The sequence below is a fragment of the Phalangium opilio genome, unplaced genomic scaffold (genome assembly GCF_054372755.1).
Source record: "Phalangium opilio isolate 3A_F unplaced genomic scaffold, DU_Popi_V2 ptg000329l_1, whole genome shotgun sequence".
NCBI lineage: Eukaryota > Metazoa > Arthropoda > Arachnida > Opiliones > Phalangiidae > Phalangium > Phalangium opilio.
Genome location: NW_028324226.1, coordinates 9387775 through 9406514, shown reverse-complemented (window position 1 = coordinate 9406514; position 18740 = coordinate 9387775). Strand labels below are relative to the sequence as shown.

Sequence of the window (18740 nt, the reverse complement as noted above, 5' to 3'; positions counted from 1 at the left end):
TAGAATTTAATGGCATCAAAGTGTTAAGCGTTATTGGTGATGGAGCAAGCACAAACCGTAAAATGTTTCAAAACTTCGTTCAGGATGGTTTTCGGTGGAAAAATATATATGCCTGCGATGAAGATCGGTATATATATTTTATATGTAATCCCCCTCATCTTTTGAAGACAGCTAGAAATGGATTTAGCAATAGCAACTTTCATACCAAAACAAAACATCTAATCAAGAACGGGCAACCAATTTTGTGGACGCATCTTTTAAATTTATACGATTTAGATTACCAAAGAACTGTTAAACCTGTGCCGAAACTAACAAGGGACCATGTATTTTTGGATTCACACTCCAGAATGAGAGTTGGCCTTGCAGCCCAAGTTTTCAGCGAAGCAGTGGCAAATGCGCTAGAATTTGAGTTTGGAGATGTGTGCCGTGAAACTGTGAAACTAATTAGATTAATGAACAAATTTTTTGACTGTATGAATTCAAGAAATTTCAAAGAAGGAATTTTGAAGCGTAATCCCAACTTGGCCCCCTTTTCTAATGAAAATGATGAAAGATTAAAGGTAGGTTAATGGTTTTTTTCACACAAGTTAGATAGGCAAAAACAGAATCTTATTTAGTGGCTGGAAGGGCCCTTCTTACAGTATTTTGAAGAATGGCAAATGGAAGTTGACAGATTGCCTAAAACCGTTAAAGCAGCTGAAAGGAACAAGATGTCTCTAAGTAGAGAAACTGTTCTGGGTTTACAGATGACAGGTAATATAATTATGTTTATGGGTAAAACTATATTAATAATAATAATAAATCTTCACGTGAAATTTTCAGCCAAATCAATTCCTGCTATAATTCGATTTCTACTAAGAAAAAACGATAGGTTTGTGCTAACAAACCGTTTCAATCAAGATTGTTTAGAACAAGAATTTGGCAAACAGAGAGGTTCATGTGGAGGCAATAACAATCCTGATATTTTACATTATGCGCAAAACATTGACCGATTCAAAGATTTGGATGAAATTATTAAAGCTCCTCAAACTGGAAACACTTTTATCGAAAATTAATGGAAAGGCTTAATTTTTTAAGCATTTTTTTTTTTAAATTTATTAACTCATTAATGTGCTTTATCACAAGCAGTTGAAAAATAAAATTTTTACAAAATTATTTTTCTTGAAATTTGTTTCAAAATTTACTAACGCATTAATGCGCTATATCACAAAATTGTTTTTCTAAACTAAAAAAATATCACAACCATTACGGTCCTGGACTATACCCTTTACTTTAAGGGGTAGCGTAAAATCTTTCCTAATCACAGTTAGATTTTTATCTTTGGCGTTTCCTGAAGCTTTCTTGTTTTCCTTGAACTGTTTCAACCCTTTCCGCAAACTTGCCTGCGATCTTAAATTTTCATTCTTCTTCCCAAAATATTTGGCTCGTAAATATAGTTGCAATCCATTGCCCCTCAATTTTAGATAACTTTCAGTCAGTTTCCTTAGAACGAAATCTTCTTTCCCATTAGGAACTTCAGAACACTGTAAAAAAGTCTTCCAACTATCCTTCACAGTGTCATTTTTAATAACAGCATCTCTTGCCTCCTCCCTTCGTCTTGGATTATTATCGGCGAGGGTCTTTCCATTGTAAAATTGGTTTATTATTTTGTCAATTGTTTGGAAAAAAATAAACGTGCCCTTTTTGACATAGAGCAGGCCCCCTCTATCATTCAACATAACCCAGCTAGTTATTTCCAAGTTAGGTAATTCCTCGGATAGATACTGTTTAATGTCATTTCCTGCACCTTTAATAGCAAGGCTATCTCTAAGATTAAAATCCCGCGCTATCGCTTTGCTTTTGCAAATAGAATTAACTGTCGAGCCAGCAACAAAGTTCAATATCTGAAGCTTTCTGAGAACTTCTTTAGTGTCAAACTTGACAGGAACATTTATGCTTTTAAGACTGTCGGATTCCTTTTGAAATTCCACTCCTACTCTTTCTACATGTATTTCTAACAAATTTAAAAGGTGTCTAAGTAGCTCTGCAGCACAGTATTTTCTTAAGTGATAGTCAACGCAAGCAAAAATCTGCAGTTATTTATAGGAAATAATATTAATTTTTGAATAAGAACAATTAGCTTAAACACCTCACAGGAGGGGCAAATGAAGATAAATATGACATTGCATCCTCTAGTATCTTCTCATTTGACTGTAGTAGTTGAGCATCTGTCCAAAATCCTTTAGCTTCTCGTAACGTTAAATCACTTAAAGCTTCAAAACCTCTATTCCAAGGAGAGATTTTCTTGTCTCTAACCGCACAACTAAAATCTTCTAGTACTAATCTTAGTTCAATCACCGTTCGTGGTTCATTATATTTTCCTAATAGAGACAACTTCCCCACGCTCGTCACCAAATGGTCTTGGAACTCTTTTTGTGAAATTCCTAGGTATTATAACATTGTCAATTATATACCTAAAGTTTGGAACAAAATGTTTAATAAAGCATTACTTGACTTAGGGGTTCCCTTTACTCTTTTCTTGGGAGGAGATTTTTGCACTGCTATGTTTTCCGGACAAGAACATATTGTTTTTTGAATTTCAAGCTAAGTTCGTTATTAGTCCACAATACTGCAGAATGTTCGTCAGGTTGAGGAAGATTTAAAACTAAATCTATATTTTCATTTATTTCCAGCTCCTCTAGCTTGTTTTCTGGCCTTTAAATATAATTATATGCTTAAATTTTAAGTTTCAATGAAACAAGATTAAAAACAATCTGAATGTCTGCCTGAGTTTGGAGTTCTTGTATAAAATATGAACCAAGGCTTAATGAAATGTAGATGATAACTAACAGATCTAGGCTATTATGTTATTTAAAACTAATGTATTTAGTCTAGCACTTTGTAAAATTGCAAGCCATTAATATTAATTACCTTTTAGAATATAGGTGATCCTCATGTGGAACGTTTCTTGGTCTTTATTTATCGCCCTCAAACCTAAGCGACCTAAACACACGCGCCATTTTGATTTTCTTAAATGGCCTTGAAGGACTCCCTCTAGTTTGATGGGTATACGGGGTTGGAAAACGAGGGGGTTTGCTGGTCCTCTAGATTCACCGTCCATGATTCGACTCGTCAATTTGACAGTGTGGATGCGTGATGCACCTTTTTGCCGCCTGATTCGCCCTTGGTTTTAGCCCAAAACCTTCTAGGGTTTGAACTACAACATTTGAATATAAAAACGAAAATTGGTACAAGCGTTGTTTTTACCCAACAGAAATATACTAAAAGTCCCGTGCTGTACAGCGCGAGCTTTCGCCGCCATCTTGGAAAATGGCCGCCGGGAATTCCAGCTACAATGAATGCCTCACTCTTCTTCAAAAATTAAGAAAATTGGTGGACATTATGATTGGAACCACATGAACATCATAGTAAAATTTTACAGCTCTGTGTTCGATAGTTTAGTTGCCATATTCGAACATGGCTGCTGTATATGCTAGGTACAGTATATTTCATCATGTTGTTGTAAAATTATTAAAATTGACAGACATTACAATGAGAGCTGTGTTAACCTCACAGTAAAATATTGAAGCCATTCATCAGATAGTTTGGCCGTCATGTTGGAAAATGGTCGCTGGGATTTCATTAAGATGCAGTCAGAAGAGAATATATTCTTCATAAATTATGAAAATTGGTAAATATGATGTTTAAGACTGTCTTAATTTCATACTGATACATTGAAGACGTACCACTGATAGTTTGGGTGCCATCTCGGAAAATGCATCACTGCGGAAATGCCAAATATATTTCCACAATATTCCTATATTGAGTATATTTTTTTCATTAAAGCAATAAACAACAAAAAATACCTATTTCCAAGTTTAAATTATCAACGCCATCTTTAAAATGTCCACTCGAAATTGATTACCCTAAATTCTGAAAGAAGTTATTAAAACCGGTAATTATCAACATGCAATTATAGGGTTTATACATTCCAGTGTTGTTAAAGATTAGATTTAAGACAAATCTCTAACATTTCGATCATATTCATCGTCAGCCCACGGAGCTTCTATTCTAATTAGAAGCTCCGTGGTCAGCCTGAAGATACTTTTACAATAATTGCAGCTAGTACCAAAGAGGAGAGAGAGAGGGAGATAGAAACGCGCGTTATAAAATCCGCCGAAAAATGGGAAATACGGGGTAGTATAAACAATTTTCGGTACGTTTAGTGACTATACTGATTCTCTCTCCGTCTTTCTCTCCTCTTTGCTAGTACAGCCGACAATGTCCACGCATTGTTGACCAAACTAATTCGAATCGTCTACATTCACAGTTCTTTACATAAGTGGTTCCGCAGTTACAGGTAATGAGTATAAAAGTTGGTCTGGTGCAGGAGAGAGAGTGGTGTGAATGGGTCTTAGACTTTCGCCATCTCAAAGTTTGAGATGATGAAAGAAGTGTTCTCTTAACCCTTTTTTCTCAAATGTCTCGATTTGAGATTATCTGCTTGGTGTCGTTTTGGTTTCAGGTTTAAGAATGAAGACGTTCCTATTTGGATGTGATTGTTTAGCAAAAGAACCAAGATATTCCGCGACTACAATGGCATTGAAACGATTAAAGCCCAGAAATATGGGGATGGGTTTGAGACTCATCACATCCAAATAGGAACGTCTTCATTCTTAAACCTGAAACCAAAGCAGATAATCTCAAATCGAGACATTTGAGAAAAAAAGGTTAAGAGAACACTTCTTTCATCTATATGCTCATGCGTAACTGCAGGATGTGGTTATGATAAGGCGGGGTTTAAACCATTAAAAGATAATCAACATCTTAATGACCATATTGCATCTAAAGAAGCCATTGCTGCTACCGGAGAGAGAGAGATTTCTTGTCGCTTTTTAGGGTGTAATTCATGCATCACTCTTGAACTATGTAGATATTACACGCGTATTAGAACCGTTGCCACACTATCAAGTCTTCGTTTCCTAAAACAACCAACGCCGCATAACTACATTCTTTCCGAGAGTATCTTCAAGTCCAACTATGGCTCGGAAACGATTAAATCCGCGAACAATGGGGATGGGTTCGCGATCGCGAAAGTCGATGACCCATTCACTTCACTCTCCTTCCTGCATCAGATCAACTTTTAACTTTCAATAAATGTTCCTGCAGAACATCTTGTGTAAATAACTGTGAATGTAGACGATCGGGATTAGTTTTCTCAGTAATGACCGGACATTTTCACTGTATTAGCTGTAATAAAAGATCTTCCGGATTACGATAAATATGAATCAAATTTCTATTAAATCCAATCCTTTACGACACTAGAATTTATAAATCCAATATAAACAACATGTTGATTAATATATCTTTGAATAACTTTCTTTCTTTCTGATTTTAGGATGGTAATTTTTCAGTGACCATTTTAAAAGATGCGGTCGATAATTTAGACTTGGAAATAGTTATTTTTATGGTGTTTAATGCGTTCATGACAATCATCTACTCAATAAAGATATATTGAAAAGATTTATATATCGGTAATATATTCGGCATTTCCCGCAATCACTTTCCAAGATGGCACCCAAACTATAAGTACCACGTCTTCAATATTTAGTATGATGTTCATTTGGTCTTAATCATAATATTTACCAATTTTCATAATTTATGAAGAATATACTGTAGCTAAATGACATTCCCGGCTGCCATTTTCCAAAATATCTGATGAGAGGCTTCAAAATTTTACTATGAGGTTCACTGTCCACACAGCTCCCATTATAACATCTATCAATTTTCTCCCATTATAACATCTACCAATTTTCTCCCATTATAACATCTACCAATTTTCTCCCATTATAACATCTACCAATTTTCATAATTTTCCAACGACATGGTGAAATATACTGTACCTAGCATACACAGCGGCCATTTTCCAATATGGCGACCAAGCTATCGAACACAGAGCCCTAAAATTTTATTGTGATGTTCATGTGGTTCCAATCATATTTTTCACCAATTTTCATAATTTTTGAAGAAGAGTGTAGAATACATTGTAGCTGGCATTCCCGGCTTGAGCTCGGAATAAATTATCCTCAAATTAGTGGATAACTTATTATTTATAAACAAAGTTGAGGATATAATACGATTTAATAAGCAAGTTCTGTGGATAATTTGCGAGTATGGAACTATGGATAAAGATAAAATGACGTGGATAATGGATAGATAATGCCGAGCTCTATTCCCGACGGTAATTTTCCAAGATGGCGGCGAAAGCTCGCATTGTACAATAGGGGACTTTAAGTATATTTTGTTCGGTCAAAAACAACCTATGTACCAATTTTCAACGTTACGTTCAAATGTTCTAGGTCAAGCCCTTTTTTATATACTATCAGAAGTCCATTAAATTAGCCTAGGAAGTAAACAATTACAATAGCTGATATAGCGTACGTCTCTGCTGGGGTAAGAACTCCTTCTAACTCCATGGTTAAATTTTTCCCCCTTTCCACGAAAAAGAGATAAGAATGACATCATTGATCTCTAGAAGTCACTATATACAGAATTTGTGGGTGGAGTCAAAATATAAGCAGACGATGTTTCTCAATAAAGTATGCGAGGATGGTACCAGAGGCTAAGAATACGATCCGACGTTCTTAGTACATAAATCCGTTTTTGACTCCATGGATAGGGGGTTACTGTTAGAAATCTCGAGCTCCTCTCTAGGAAGTCTTTCTTGACGTGAGGGGGGCATGACTTCTTCAGCCCATGAACGCTGGATCTCCAAAGGGTAGATTGTTTGTTTTAAAAAAAATTAAAAAGGAACGGCCACGGTCGTTAAATAGCTTTTTTTCAATAGGTTTATGAAGAGTCATAAAAAACTGAATGACCTTGACTGTTCCAAAATTCACAACCCCATCCCTTCTTGTGATTCTTTGCTAAAGAGGGCTCAGTTTTGCAGTCGAAGGGGGCGTTTTCCGGTCCCTTTATAGATACAGTGTTCATTTTCAGCCAATAGCTGTTTCTCTAACAACAGGACAAATTTTGGCGTACGAGTCGCACATTAACCGGAGATCTCGCGAGGTGGCGAATGTGTCGCCCTTCTTCAGTATTGCTACACAAGATAAGGGAGTCCCAAACCCCGCTTTTGCTTACTTCCTAGGCTAGTTTAATGGACTTCTGAAACAATCAAGCTGTCGTGGCCTATTTGGTATAGCCAAAGAACTAGGAATCAAAGCGGAAAAATCGTACATAGTCACTTGTGATACTTATAGATAAAAAGCTTGCAATAGAAATTAGAACATATTTTGCTTTAATATTGTTCTACAAAGAAACACGCAATTTTACAAAGATTGTAAAAAATATCAAAATTGATTTGTCAAATCTAAATACTTGAAAAAAAAAAAAATATTCGAATGTAAGGCGAAAAATGAATTTGGGATTATTTAACAGAGCCTAAAACCACAACTTCTGAAGAGCGTTGAAGGCCTTTCCAATAAATGACGCTTCCCCACTTTGTCTCCTGGAACCAGTCTCAAAATAAAGAGGCGGTTGATAGACACTCTCAGAATAATTGGTGTGTTCTATGGCACGGACTTGCTCAAACACATCAACCATTTTCTTGATAGCAGCTCCATTGATTTCTAAAGTGTATAGCTCCTTAACGCTTTGATCGATATCATATTTGGTAACAGAGTGAAGTTGTTCGATGGTGCCATCGGTGGACGCTAATTTGATACTGTCCTCTAGAACTGTAATTTCGGCTTCGTAGGATTGCTTCATTTTCGTCAGTTCATCGACCAACGCCTTAAATATGGAAAATACATAGCATTTATTTAGTGTTAAAAATGAGGACTACTGCGCCGCTATTGGTTTAATGGGTGGTGTCTGCTAAATAGTAACTCTTACTCCTAAGGGATTTGTTGAATTCTCACGGGGTAAGAGAAGTAATGTAAGAGATTCGGTTTAGCAGACGAAACTAAAGTAATGGCGGCACAATGCTTCGTGTTTTAAAGACTAATTAAATGCTAATTATTTTGAAATAAGGTACAACTTATTTTTTCTATATTTTCCCTTTTATATTTAAAGGACACTAGTGTAGTCAGCGAATCCAGGGTTATAAAAATATCCCGTTTTCTCATTTGCTAGATTTAGATTTCATGGGGTGACGACGTGTGACGAGTACCATCATAAGCCAATCATTCTCTTAAAGCGATGTAAATTCCACTATTTAGGGGCGTGTCAATAAATATATTTTGAAGTAGTGGTACTTCTATTTCTTGGAGTAGTGATTTGGAAATGTCAAGAGACTGTAAGCGTGGAAAGCCTTGGCGGATAGATTCAAGGGGAATTCCAACGCATTCATAATGCTACGAAATTCACGCATGCCCAGTAGCGCTCTGTTTGATGAAGGAAAGCCTTATATAAGCAACGCCCTTACATAACGGATTGTACATCATCTTAAGTCTAATATGCTTCTAGTACCATGAATATATAGAAAATCTAGTGTCACTCTATAATAATTGTTGAACATCATTTTTCTAGCCAGTGAAACATTTAAACAAGGAAAACCGATTTAATGAAAATTATGAATAACACACTCAACAGTTATGAATACCAATAAAAGCTCAACACATCGATATTACCTTTCTTTCAGTATCTTGGATGCTCTTTTGCCCTTCGACGGTTATCAAATACTCCAGGTAATCTTTGAGAGCATCATTATAAGGTGTTATAGCATTATTTTTCAGGAAACTGGAAAACTTGGCACTGATTCTCATGATTATCTTCTGCTCTTCTTCTAATTTCAAGCTTCTATTTTCCAAATCATCGATAACCTTTTGAACACTTTCTTGACGATCCTCCTTGTTGTCAATTTCCTCTTGAACAGTCGAGTCTAATATTTCAGTGTAGACCTGCTTGTTCTCATAGTAGATGTGCATGTGTTTCTCAAAATGGCAGCCACAATGGTGACAGTAGTCATCAATAATGGCTTTACAGCTTCTTAGTGCAGGGTTGTTTACCAGTTCGGATGTGACATTCGTAAGGTAGCAATGAGCGTGGCAAACTTGCTTGTAGTTAATTTTCTGAATACCGTCAATTGTGTGAAGTTCGTAGCACTCTGGGGCAGCGCATACGGTTCTCGGGTAATTAAATGCCACTGGCTCTAAATCCACGACCGGTACGTAAAGTTGCTTCTTTAACTGTACGATGTCGTCACCAGCCCTCTGGATTTTGTCCTTCTGATCTTGTACCATTGAAATGTTTAACTGAATATTTTGAGTTATATCCCCCAGTGGTTTAGACAAAGCCTTAATTAATCTTCTAGCTTCATTAAGGGATATTGTATCTCGAACAGAGTGTGGTTCCAGTCCGACGATGTGTTTCATCAATCTTTCGCATTCAGATACAGACCTTTCCCAGCTTAATGAAAAATTCTCTCTATAATCATCGTCAAATTCGACATCATTTTTCATGGCTACCAAGAATTGATAAGCTTCGTTATCGAGACAGTAAATTCTCTCGTGGCTCAAAGGAATTTCTACGAAAGGTTCTTTGTCTTTGATTTCTTGTAACAGCTGCTTCAGCGGAGGTATTGAGTTTCCTGGACGGTAGAAAGTACTTCTAGCGTTGGTGAAAACGAAGACTATATTTTCGCTCGCGCTTTTGTGCAAATGAGAGGTAAGTTCTTGAATGCAGAACCGAAAGAAGATTGAAAGACTTAGTAGTAGTAGTAGGCTTCAGCAACATAAGGACTCCGTGAATACTGGAGTAATGGGAGATGAATTGCAAAATGTTTTCGAAGTTCTTGGCATCTTGCTTGATACCCCTGGTATCTCCGATTCCGGGTGTATCGACAATTCTGACGACTCGGTTTATCGACTGAAAGCTGTAGCATTTGCAAGATTGCGTCTTACTAGCTCCAGTTTCTTCGGCCTCGTTGTCATCATGTCCCACTTGAATGGTCTTTTCTTCACAGTATTTATCAGTCACCGTAAAAGACGAGGCAATTAAACTGATCAAATCAGAGGCCTCGGCGTCGGCCATAGTTTCGAAGGTGAGATAATTCGCCATAGCGTTGATGAATGTTGATTTGCCAACTCCAGTTTCACCTAGTACTAAGATGTTCAATTCCTCCCTTGGTTTAAGTTGATTCAGGCGTTTAAGGCATTCTTTGCGGTTGAATGTGTAGTAATCTCCTTCGTGAGATTTGCTGTCGCATTTAAATGTGCAACTGGTGACTGGACCCACGCCGCATCCGCAATAAAAGCTTTCGTCGAAATCAAATTCCAGAACTTTGACGCAATTTTCGCAAGTCCAGATCTGAACTTCTGTCGTCTTGCATTTACCTTGTAGGGCACCAGGGCAGATTATTTTAGCCACAGCATTTGTTGTTGGCTTGATGTTTTTATAATCGTTGTCAAACTCAATGACCCATCGACATGACGATGGTGGTGCATGTTCCGATTCCGAAGAAGAACTTGATGAGCTTGAAGAACTATCAACGTCATCGTACGGAACGGTCGTGGCTAAGCTTCCGAATTCATCATTAACCGTTGATTGATACGGCTTATAAAATGAAACCAACTCGCCGTTTTGATATCTTTCAATGACGCCAGTGTTTGATGAACTTGCTTTATCATCAACATCATCATCAATTTCAAATATGGATTTCAAATTGTTGGCTTGTTCCTCTATTTTCTCAAAGACGATGAAGTAAACGGTAACTTCATTAGACAAGGCAACGAACGAGGGAAAATCATCATCCCTAATTTTCAACAAAGGCGCCTGCATCCTTTCTTTCACTTCCTTCATTAGGGTCAAAAAATACCAGTACTTTACGTCAAATTCTCGTTTACGCTCCTTTCTGAACATGCTGTCAAATTTGAAAACGTAGACTTCGTCAAAGTCTTGGATATTTTCCCAAAGTTTATGCTCTTTCTTCACGTAGGCAATTCCATGGATAGATAACTCATTATGCCATTTAAGATCATTCGCTTTGGCAGCGAATCGATGTAGTAATTCTATAATTCTACTAACATCAAACTTGGAATCAACAAATGAAAACTCCATTTTAGATTCCTTTTCACGGTACTCCAACAACCACTTCTTGAAGTGATCTAGCTTGTGGCGCATATCAATTGTAAGACCTTTCTTGAAAGTAGTTATCTCCCTGAGAACACTGTCGGACATGACAAGCGATCCGTGCTTGCTGACAAGGTTGTAGAAATCATCGAAAATCCGCAAATTGTTAAGGAATCCGAAAAGTTTAAACAAGGCCATCTTGGTAACTGGGTGAAAATGCAATTGCGCTCCTTCGATGCCAAGTAATTTTTGAAGTGGTAAAAGCAATAAGATAATCGGTCTACCCCGCCCATTTCCAAGCTTTACGTAATCGAAGGTTTCTTGAAAATACAACAGGGATTCTTTTAAAGTGATGTTTGAAATTTCTTTTTCCAGTTTTACGTCGCTGTATATTGTGGCTTTTAAGTGTTCGATATCAGTCAAGTCGTTATCAATAAAATTGGCGGCATCGTCCTTTTCAACTGCTTCTTTGAATTGGTCAATGACGTTTTCAAGTATTAGCGCGTGGCTATCATAATTTCGCAAAGACCAAACGCCATTGTAAGAGGCCACAACATCAGCTCCATAGATAATACCGCAGATCATATGGGTGGCACCGCTTGCCAAAATGGTGGCGGAATTGTCATGGATTTTATCTGTAAAAAAATTTAACATTTTCCCCTTGATAAGTATTCCAGGTGTCACACTCTATAAATGCTTCTAAAAGAGAGTCGCACCACTTAAGGAGGTTTTCAATAATCAGAACAGAACATAGTTTGAACTAGGATTGTAAGTCGGAAAATTTTCCGGAAAATGACCGAGCTATATTTTTCCGGAAAATTTTCCGTATTTTTCCGCTACTGGTTTCTCAATTAAAAAGTTAAAACTTTAAAATTTTTCAATTGCCTTTCTTTTCAAAACATTCATTATTTTGTCCAAGGGCACGGAGTCTAGTGACCCCTATTCTCTATAGGAAAAGCTCACTTATTGGCTATCGCTTGCATGCATAGGGTTACTGTTTGCTCTTATGACGGTATAAGGCGTTAGAGGGTCGAGACCTAACCGTTAAGAGACCCAAGTGAAACTAAAATTATCAGGCATAAAGGATAGTGATCGTCTGCGTCATTGTAAGGGAAACGAGGTGTTATGTTGTTAATGTTATTAAGTTTGTTAACCCTGTTTGAAGTCACAAATTATGGTAAAATCAACCACTAATATTTGGCGGTACTAAAGATGGCAAAATAACTGGAGAATGTTTTAAATCTTTAAAAGTTAGATAAATTGACTCAAAGCTCACATAATTGCTAGTTTTATATTGTTCCGATTAGCGAAAAATTTTCCGCGTTTTATTTTTCCGGAAAATTTACAACCCTAGTTTGAACTGTCTGCAGCTAAATCCAGAATTTCGTACACAAAGGGCAAAAAGATTAGAGGGTGTAAAACTGTGAGCCTTTGCGTGAAATATTTTCTAACACAGATCCTGTTTTTAAAAGTGCATGCCAAGTCTAAGGTACGGTAATCGAGTACTTTGTCTCTATTACACTTAAAAATTGCTCAAAAGGGCATACGCCACAGCAGGTATGGCTTTGAAGGCCTTTTTGGGTTATTATGTTATCTGTTTGTGCGCTTTCAGTGAGAAGGGAAGCAAAGAGCAAACTTCATATTTGGCACGTTTGTGAAAAACGTCTGATAAGAAACTAGCAAGATTCCCCAGGTTACCAACCGCCGTCGTTATATAATATATCTCACCCTGCAGTTTTTTTACTACAGGGCAAAAATTAGTGTCCTTTATGGTCTTTAAAGGGAAGTAACGCAAATTGGCAACTGCTTCTTTAAGTAGTTCGAAGCCTACCTTTCATTTTGGTGTCTGATAACTTCAAGTGGTGACCCTGAGTACGGACGCTGTATTTCACGTAAGCGTTGAACGTGTTGGGTTTCGCATCATCACGAAGTACAGCTCCAGATCCTGTTGCAACTTGCAAACCAGCCATGATACTTGCTTGCTGATCCGCTTTCAAGTTGACAAATTCGTAGATGTTAAACTGTGGATGATCACGAGAGTAGAGCAAGTGGCATTTCTTGGAACTTTCAAAATCGGTGACAGTGACACCAGGCCAACTTTCTTCGTCGTAGATACAGGTTTCAAGAAGACTTTCGGATCTCGCATTGAATAGTTGTCCAATTTTTGCATCCCGTCCGAAAGCCAAACGACTATTTACTTTAAGTGACATCTTTATTTTTACGACGTGGTCTGCAAAAAATGGGTTGAAATTATACTGGCAAGCTTTTTGACCCACAAATATTAATTTAAAAAGAATTTTCAGGTTCAGACCGTCGGGTTCGACCTTAGGGGTGTGCGGGTAGTTGAAACCCGTCAAATATCCTTTCGGTGAGCGGGTAGGGCACGCGAAGTAGACTTTTTAAACTACCCGAAGCTTTTCAGGTAGAGAAAATGTTTGGTCCTACTACCCGTATCAAACTGGTTTTCTTGTTATTCGCAGGTTGTAAACAAGAAAGGAGGGAGGAAAAACGAAGTGGGACATCCTCCTTCCCCCAGTTAAAATTCCATAAGGACAACATAAAATTTTTTATTCAGTGTGTGAAACCATGTGTAGAGGTTAAATTTATTTCACCTAAACTAAGCGCTGGGTGGCAGTATCATCCAGATAAATATTGGAATTTCAAAGTTTTACCGGGCAGCGTGTGCGCCCTTATTTCATTATAAAACCAAAATTCTAGGTTTAAACAAGGATTTTTCACATAATTTTCTCTGCTTGATTTACGCCAATTGTAATCATTTTACCCGATAGTTATTCTTGTAACTTTTAAAACCTGACAACCATTTTCAGGTAAACTTAATTTGCTGGATACCTGAAAAATATTCGGGTTCCCGCCCACATACCCAGCAAGCAATTCTTGATTACCCGAAATAGTGCAATTTTTTGCGCATTTACAGACCTTGATTCTATCCTAGACAAGCCAAACCTAATCCAGATTATTCTAGCTTGGCATAACCAAACCTAACTTAGGTTTTTCTATCCTAGACTAGCCAAACCTAAACCAGATTATTCTAGCTTGACATAACCAAACCTAACTAAGGTTACTCTAGCCTAGACTAGCCAAACCTAATCCAGATTATTCTAGCTTGGTATAACCAAACCTTAAAGATTCCAAGTAGGGGAAATCTATGTATTCCTGAGTAGCGTTATTCGTTCTCGCAAAACGCGAGAGGCTAATAACTGTCAGACTCCCTGTGCACCGATTACGGATTAACTGAAATCATTTTAGCATTGTCAAGGGCAAGGCTTTTAAAGATTAATTGTAACCACTTTAGAAGTGCAGCCGCGTGTACACCGATTACACCTCAGTGCTTTGGAAAGTAACAATATGCATATAAAAATATTTTGAAAAAGGCGTCAAATAATTGAGGAAGTAACTAATTGTAAGCAGAAGTTAATGACTTCTATTCCTATGGAGGCGGGTATGTTAGTGAACATTTTCCTCAATTACTTGGCCCCTGTTTGACGAAATCCCAAGTTTTAAGTAAAGTTTGATAGGAAGCAAATAGGACAATAACATACTAAAAGTACATCCCCGTATCTCTAGTAGAACCAGAGTTATGAGCTTCCAAAGTATAGCGAAATGTTAATCCTATGGAGGAAATGTTCACTAACATTCTGCTTAATTATTCGGCCTCTGACGCAAATTTCCCTGAATCTTACTAAAAATTCTAAATTTCCCTGAGTTTTCCATGAGGTTTTTGTCAACTATTTAACTCCCTGATTTTTCCAGTTTTTCCGTTTTCCAGGTTTGTATGAACCCTGTTGAAAAAGACGATCAAATTTTGAGGAGATAACGAATGCAAGCAACAATATTTTGAAAAGGCATCAAACTTTAGGGGAAGTAACTAAATTTAAGCAATATTATTTTGGAAAAGGGACTAAATGTTTTGTGAAGTAACAATATGCGAGAAAATGCTTTTCAAAAAGGCGCCAAATTATTGAGGAAGAAACTAATCTATTGTTTTTAATTAGTAAGCTGACAATGAGCCTAAACAAACCTGTAAGCCTAATCGAAACAAAACCTGAAGTCTAAGAAACCTAAGAAAATCTTGACAAGATATAAGGTACTCATGAATACTAATTGAAACACATCACACAAATTTATTCCACAATTTAACATTTCCCTTCAAAAATTTCCCTTTCCACAATCTCAGTTTTATCCCGTTGTTCACGACTATGAGAAAGTAATTTCCCAAGTTTCCCATATCTCCCACAAACAATCGAAGTCGACACTGACGCTCTCTAATGCGTTTGGTGTCACTAATGTACACTTTGAACTTTTTAATTGTGGTCCATAAGTTTGCTTATAACGCTACTTCTTCTTGAACAAAGAAATGAGCTGCATTTATACTAAAAACAAGCAAGGATTTAACTTAGACCACACCATTTTTAAGGAAGGGGGTTAAGGCTAAAATATTTAGCGGTACCACATTAAACGAAAGAGATGTGGCACATGTCGCTAATAAAACAAAGTAAAAACGTAAATGGACCTAGGCTAAATAATGTTGATTCTACTCTTGGAAACGATATAAACTTCTAGATTTGGACGTTAATCTTAACTGCATTATGGCTTGATGTTCGCTTCGAGTGAATGAACCAAACCACTTTTAAAACATTCAACTAGTGTTAATGATATAAATCGGGCAAATTGGTAACGAATTGTTACTATGCAAAAAGAAAAAAACCAAATCACTTCCAGTCCACTTTCGAAACCTTGAAAATTTAAACTAACTGATAGTTTAAGGTTAAGTGTATCTACTGATTTTGATTTGATTTACTAGTCTGATTGGATTAAAAAGTGTTTGTCTGGCCATTTCACACAAAAACTAAGGCTACTCATTATCTATATTACGTTAAAAACTAGTTCCGGAACTAATCAGTCTATAAGGAGAAGCACCACACAAACCAACGAAAAACGAAATAAGAATTATAAATTCACGCGACTCCAGCGTTGAAAATAGCTTCGATAAAACTAAAACTAAAAGTAAACTTTGGTGAACCCTACCACTTTGTTCCAGGTGTCCGTTTCTAGTCGTTGAAAAATTATCGTCTAAAGATATGATGTTTTAGAATCTTGGGATATTATGTCCAATTTCCAACAACACTGGCTGATGAAATCCTCAAAAATGCGCGGACGCCGAGTATATTTTCTTTGTTCCCGATATTAATTTCAGCGGGAAAAATCAAGACTGCCGCTCTATACCCAACGAACGCGTTACTACAAGAATCCGAGAGACCGAGAGGAGACTGGAGAGAGAGAATCGCGACCGCTCCTCGTTGATACTAGAGCCGCTAGAGCGAGAGCCTGCCTACCGTGAACTGCTACTGGAGTTACCAATAATGGTCTGCCCAATCCGGCTGCAAACGGGGTATTTATGGTGGCTTTTCCAGGCCTAGAGCTCTAGACCCTTCTGCCCTACCATACCAAGACCAAATATTCAGTAGTTTTCCTACTGAGCACGTGCCCCTTTGGTGTTCATCATAGAGAAAACAGCAAGAGGAGTAGAAACTTAATCTTAAGAAAGGGACTTCGAATTATCGGTTTGTTATTGCGATTAATCTTAAATAATTTAATTTAAAATAACTTTTAACTCTTCCGAATGAATATTATTCACGGAGAGGTCACTACATTGGACGTGTTTGTCTGTCCGTCTGTTATTACTTACTAGCAACAACAAACAGACTGTTACATACTAGAGGAAATATTACAAACTTAAATGTACAAAAGAGATTAAATAAATATTGTGACAAAAGTCTAAGAATAAAAGGTGAACGCTAGGTTTATGCACTAGATCCGCTATTAATTAGTCAAACCTCATTTAAAAATATTTTAAAATTATCTAAAAAGTTATATTTACCAAAAGATGCATAAATTTTAATAACATAACGCTGCTGAGTTGTAGTACATCGCGTACTACATGATGCTATTTAATTTAAACCGAATTGACCTGGAAAACAGCATTTAAAAGTGTAAATTACTTAAAACTTAGCGGACAGTCTCATCACCAGTGATTACGTACTATTTACTAATAAAAAGGAGAAACTTTTTTCCCGAGATATGTTTATAGTGAAGACAATAAGCTCGCGCCATCTATACGTAGTTCTATTACAACACCTTTACCTTCAAAAGAACACTTATACAATTGGCCATATGTCTAATCAGCGCCACTAGCGGATGGTCTGAAAACTACTCCCATAGAGTCTAGGTATATTTAAGCGGGTTTGCAGAATTTCCGCCAGGTGGTTCGAACGCCGCGCCATCTGACGGAAATTCGGCAAACCCGCTTAAATATACCTAGACTCTATGGGAGTAGTTTTCAGACCATCCGCTAGTGGCGCTGATTAGACATATGGCCAATTAAGTTATAGGTCCATAACGACCTAGTGGAAATTCCAAGGTGAGGAGTTCCTGGTGCTGTTGTGCAGGTTCTGACCTAACAGGTGACAAGGTAACTGCTATACCGGTGATAATGTCGTTTACCACTTCACGCGCAGGCGCTGATATGTCATGCGGAGTGACAGCGTGTTTTGTAAATCCTGGCATTGCGGTTTCTGGCGACACGCACGGTTCTCTGACGCGTGGTCGCAGTTGGCTTATATGACGCCTGATTGTACCGCGGTTTGTTCAATTTCGAAAAGCCAGCTATTTCGCTTACAAACCGTCGAGATAATTCTTCGCGTAAACCAAGTCTCCACCTTGAACCCTCGATTTCTTTAGTGGCTCCTTGTGATGATTGATGTGGTGACGTTGGGATATCACATCCAATCGCGTCTTCATGGCGTAACTTAACATTATGTCTGCTGGCGATAATCCAGTTTCCGTTACTGGTAATCGTTTTTTGGTCCTGACTCCTCTTTCAGCCAGACCATTGGAAACTGGCTGATAAGGTGGACTGAAGACTTTAATTTCACCACTAATCTTAAGGAACTGTACGATTTCGTTTTAGGGTGAGAGGTGTACTGTTGTCGGACACGACCGTTACCGAAAGAGCAAAGCATGCAAGGAGGTGTCTAAACTGCGCTTTCGTAGCCAAAGCGGTTGCTGCCTGGACGACTTGTGTCTCTATCCAATTACTCTAAGCATCTACGACGATTAAGGCCATCTTGTCATTAATGGGTCCTGCATAGTCCATGCGTATTCTTTCCTAGGGTGCAGTAGCTTCTTGGCAGTTTTCATAGATATTGGCTGGAGGCATGGACGCTTTATAACAAGCTCGTAGGAGATTTTCTAAAATCTTTATCAATCATTGGCCACCAAATTTTGCTACGCTCTAGACCTTCCGTCCTAGTCATGCCTTGATGAATGCTGTGTTTCCGCTCTACGTGGTATTTATTTCTTTTCCGTCAAGAGGGAAACCAGAGGCTTCAGTGAGTAAAGTGAACTTCCTTCCGACAACTAGTCTCTCTACTTGGTAAAGCCGTGAGTAATTCTTCTCAGCGGCAGTTAGCGTTCTTGACGTAAACGCGATTGGTCGTTCAGGGCCAGAACGATCGGTCGGGTCCAGATGAAAGAGAACGGCACCCATGTGTGAAAGCGTCGAAAGCCAAGTTTAACTATTGGGTTTGGTCGAAATGAACGAGAATGTTTGAGTCGCGCATGGTTTCTTTCGCGACATCGAAGTCTTTGGTTCATTGCCATGGAATATC

The 18740-nt window shown here is 37.8% G+C and overlaps 2 protein-coding genes across 4 annotated transcripts; both read right to left on the bottom strand.

Annotated features, from left to right (window-relative positions):
• Positions 1-1087: 1087 nt before the first annotated feature.
• LOC149610723 (uncharacterized) lies at positions 1088-3784 on the bottom strand. 3 transcript variants are annotated; one of them, XM_089859237.1, is made up of 7 exons: positions 3726-3784; positions 3531-3649; positions 3247-3472; positions 2911-3184; positions 2490-2694; positions 2134-2423; positions 1088-2069 (listed from the first exon to the last, which is right to left on the bottom strand). In XM_089859237.1, exons 6-7 carry the CDS (start codon positions 2161-2163, stop codon positions 1221-1223), a joined length of 879 nt encoding a protein of 292 aa, XP_089715363.1. In that variant the 5' UTR covers positions 2164-2423; positions 2490-2694; positions 2911-3184; positions 3247-3472; positions 3531-3649; positions 3726-3784; the 3' UTR covers positions 1088-1220. The 3 variants fall into 3 exon arrangements, with proteins under 3 accessions (XP_089715363.1, XP_089715364.1, XP_089715362.1); XM_089859238.1 differs by having other exon boundaries at positions 2911-3472; positions 3549-3649; XM_089859236.1 differs by having other exon boundaries at positions 2911-3472; positions 3554-3649.
• A 3638-nt stretch (positions 3785-7422) lies between these two features.
• Positions 7423-16467, bottom strand: LOC149610722 (uncharacterized). Its single transcript, XM_089859571.1, has 5 exons — positions 16099-16467; positions 12884-13282; positions 9689-11687; positions 8613-9630; positions 7423-7773 (listed from the first exon to the last, which is right to left on the bottom strand). Exons 2-5 carry the CDS (start codon positions 13260-13262, stop codon positions 7423-7425), a joined length of 3747 nt encoding a protein of 1248 aa, XP_089715697.1. The 5' UTR covers positions 13263-13282; positions 16099-16467.
• Between the last annotated feature and the right edge of the window lie 2273 nt (positions 16468-18740).

Coding starts and splice junctions, on each gene's coding strand:
- LOC149610723 (XM_089859237.1), bottom strand. CDS start 2,163: ATGTCATATTTATCTTCATTTGCCCCTCCT. Junction 2,070..2,133: donor TATCTTCATTTGCCCCTCCT/GTGAGGTGTTTA, acceptor AAATAACTGCAG/ATTTTTGCTTGCGTTGACTA.
- LOC149610722 (XM_089859571.1), bottom strand. CDS start 13,262: ATGTCACTTAAAGTAAATAGTCGTTTGGCTTTCGGACGGGATGCAAAA. Junction 11,688..12,883: donor ATCAGACACCAAAATGAAAG/GTAGGCTTCGAA, acceptor ATTTTTTTACAG/ATAAAATCCATGACAATTCC. Junction 7,774..8,612: donor TCCAAGATACTGAAAGAAAG/GTAATATCGATG, acceptor TCCATATTTAAG/GCGTTGGTCGATGAACTGAC.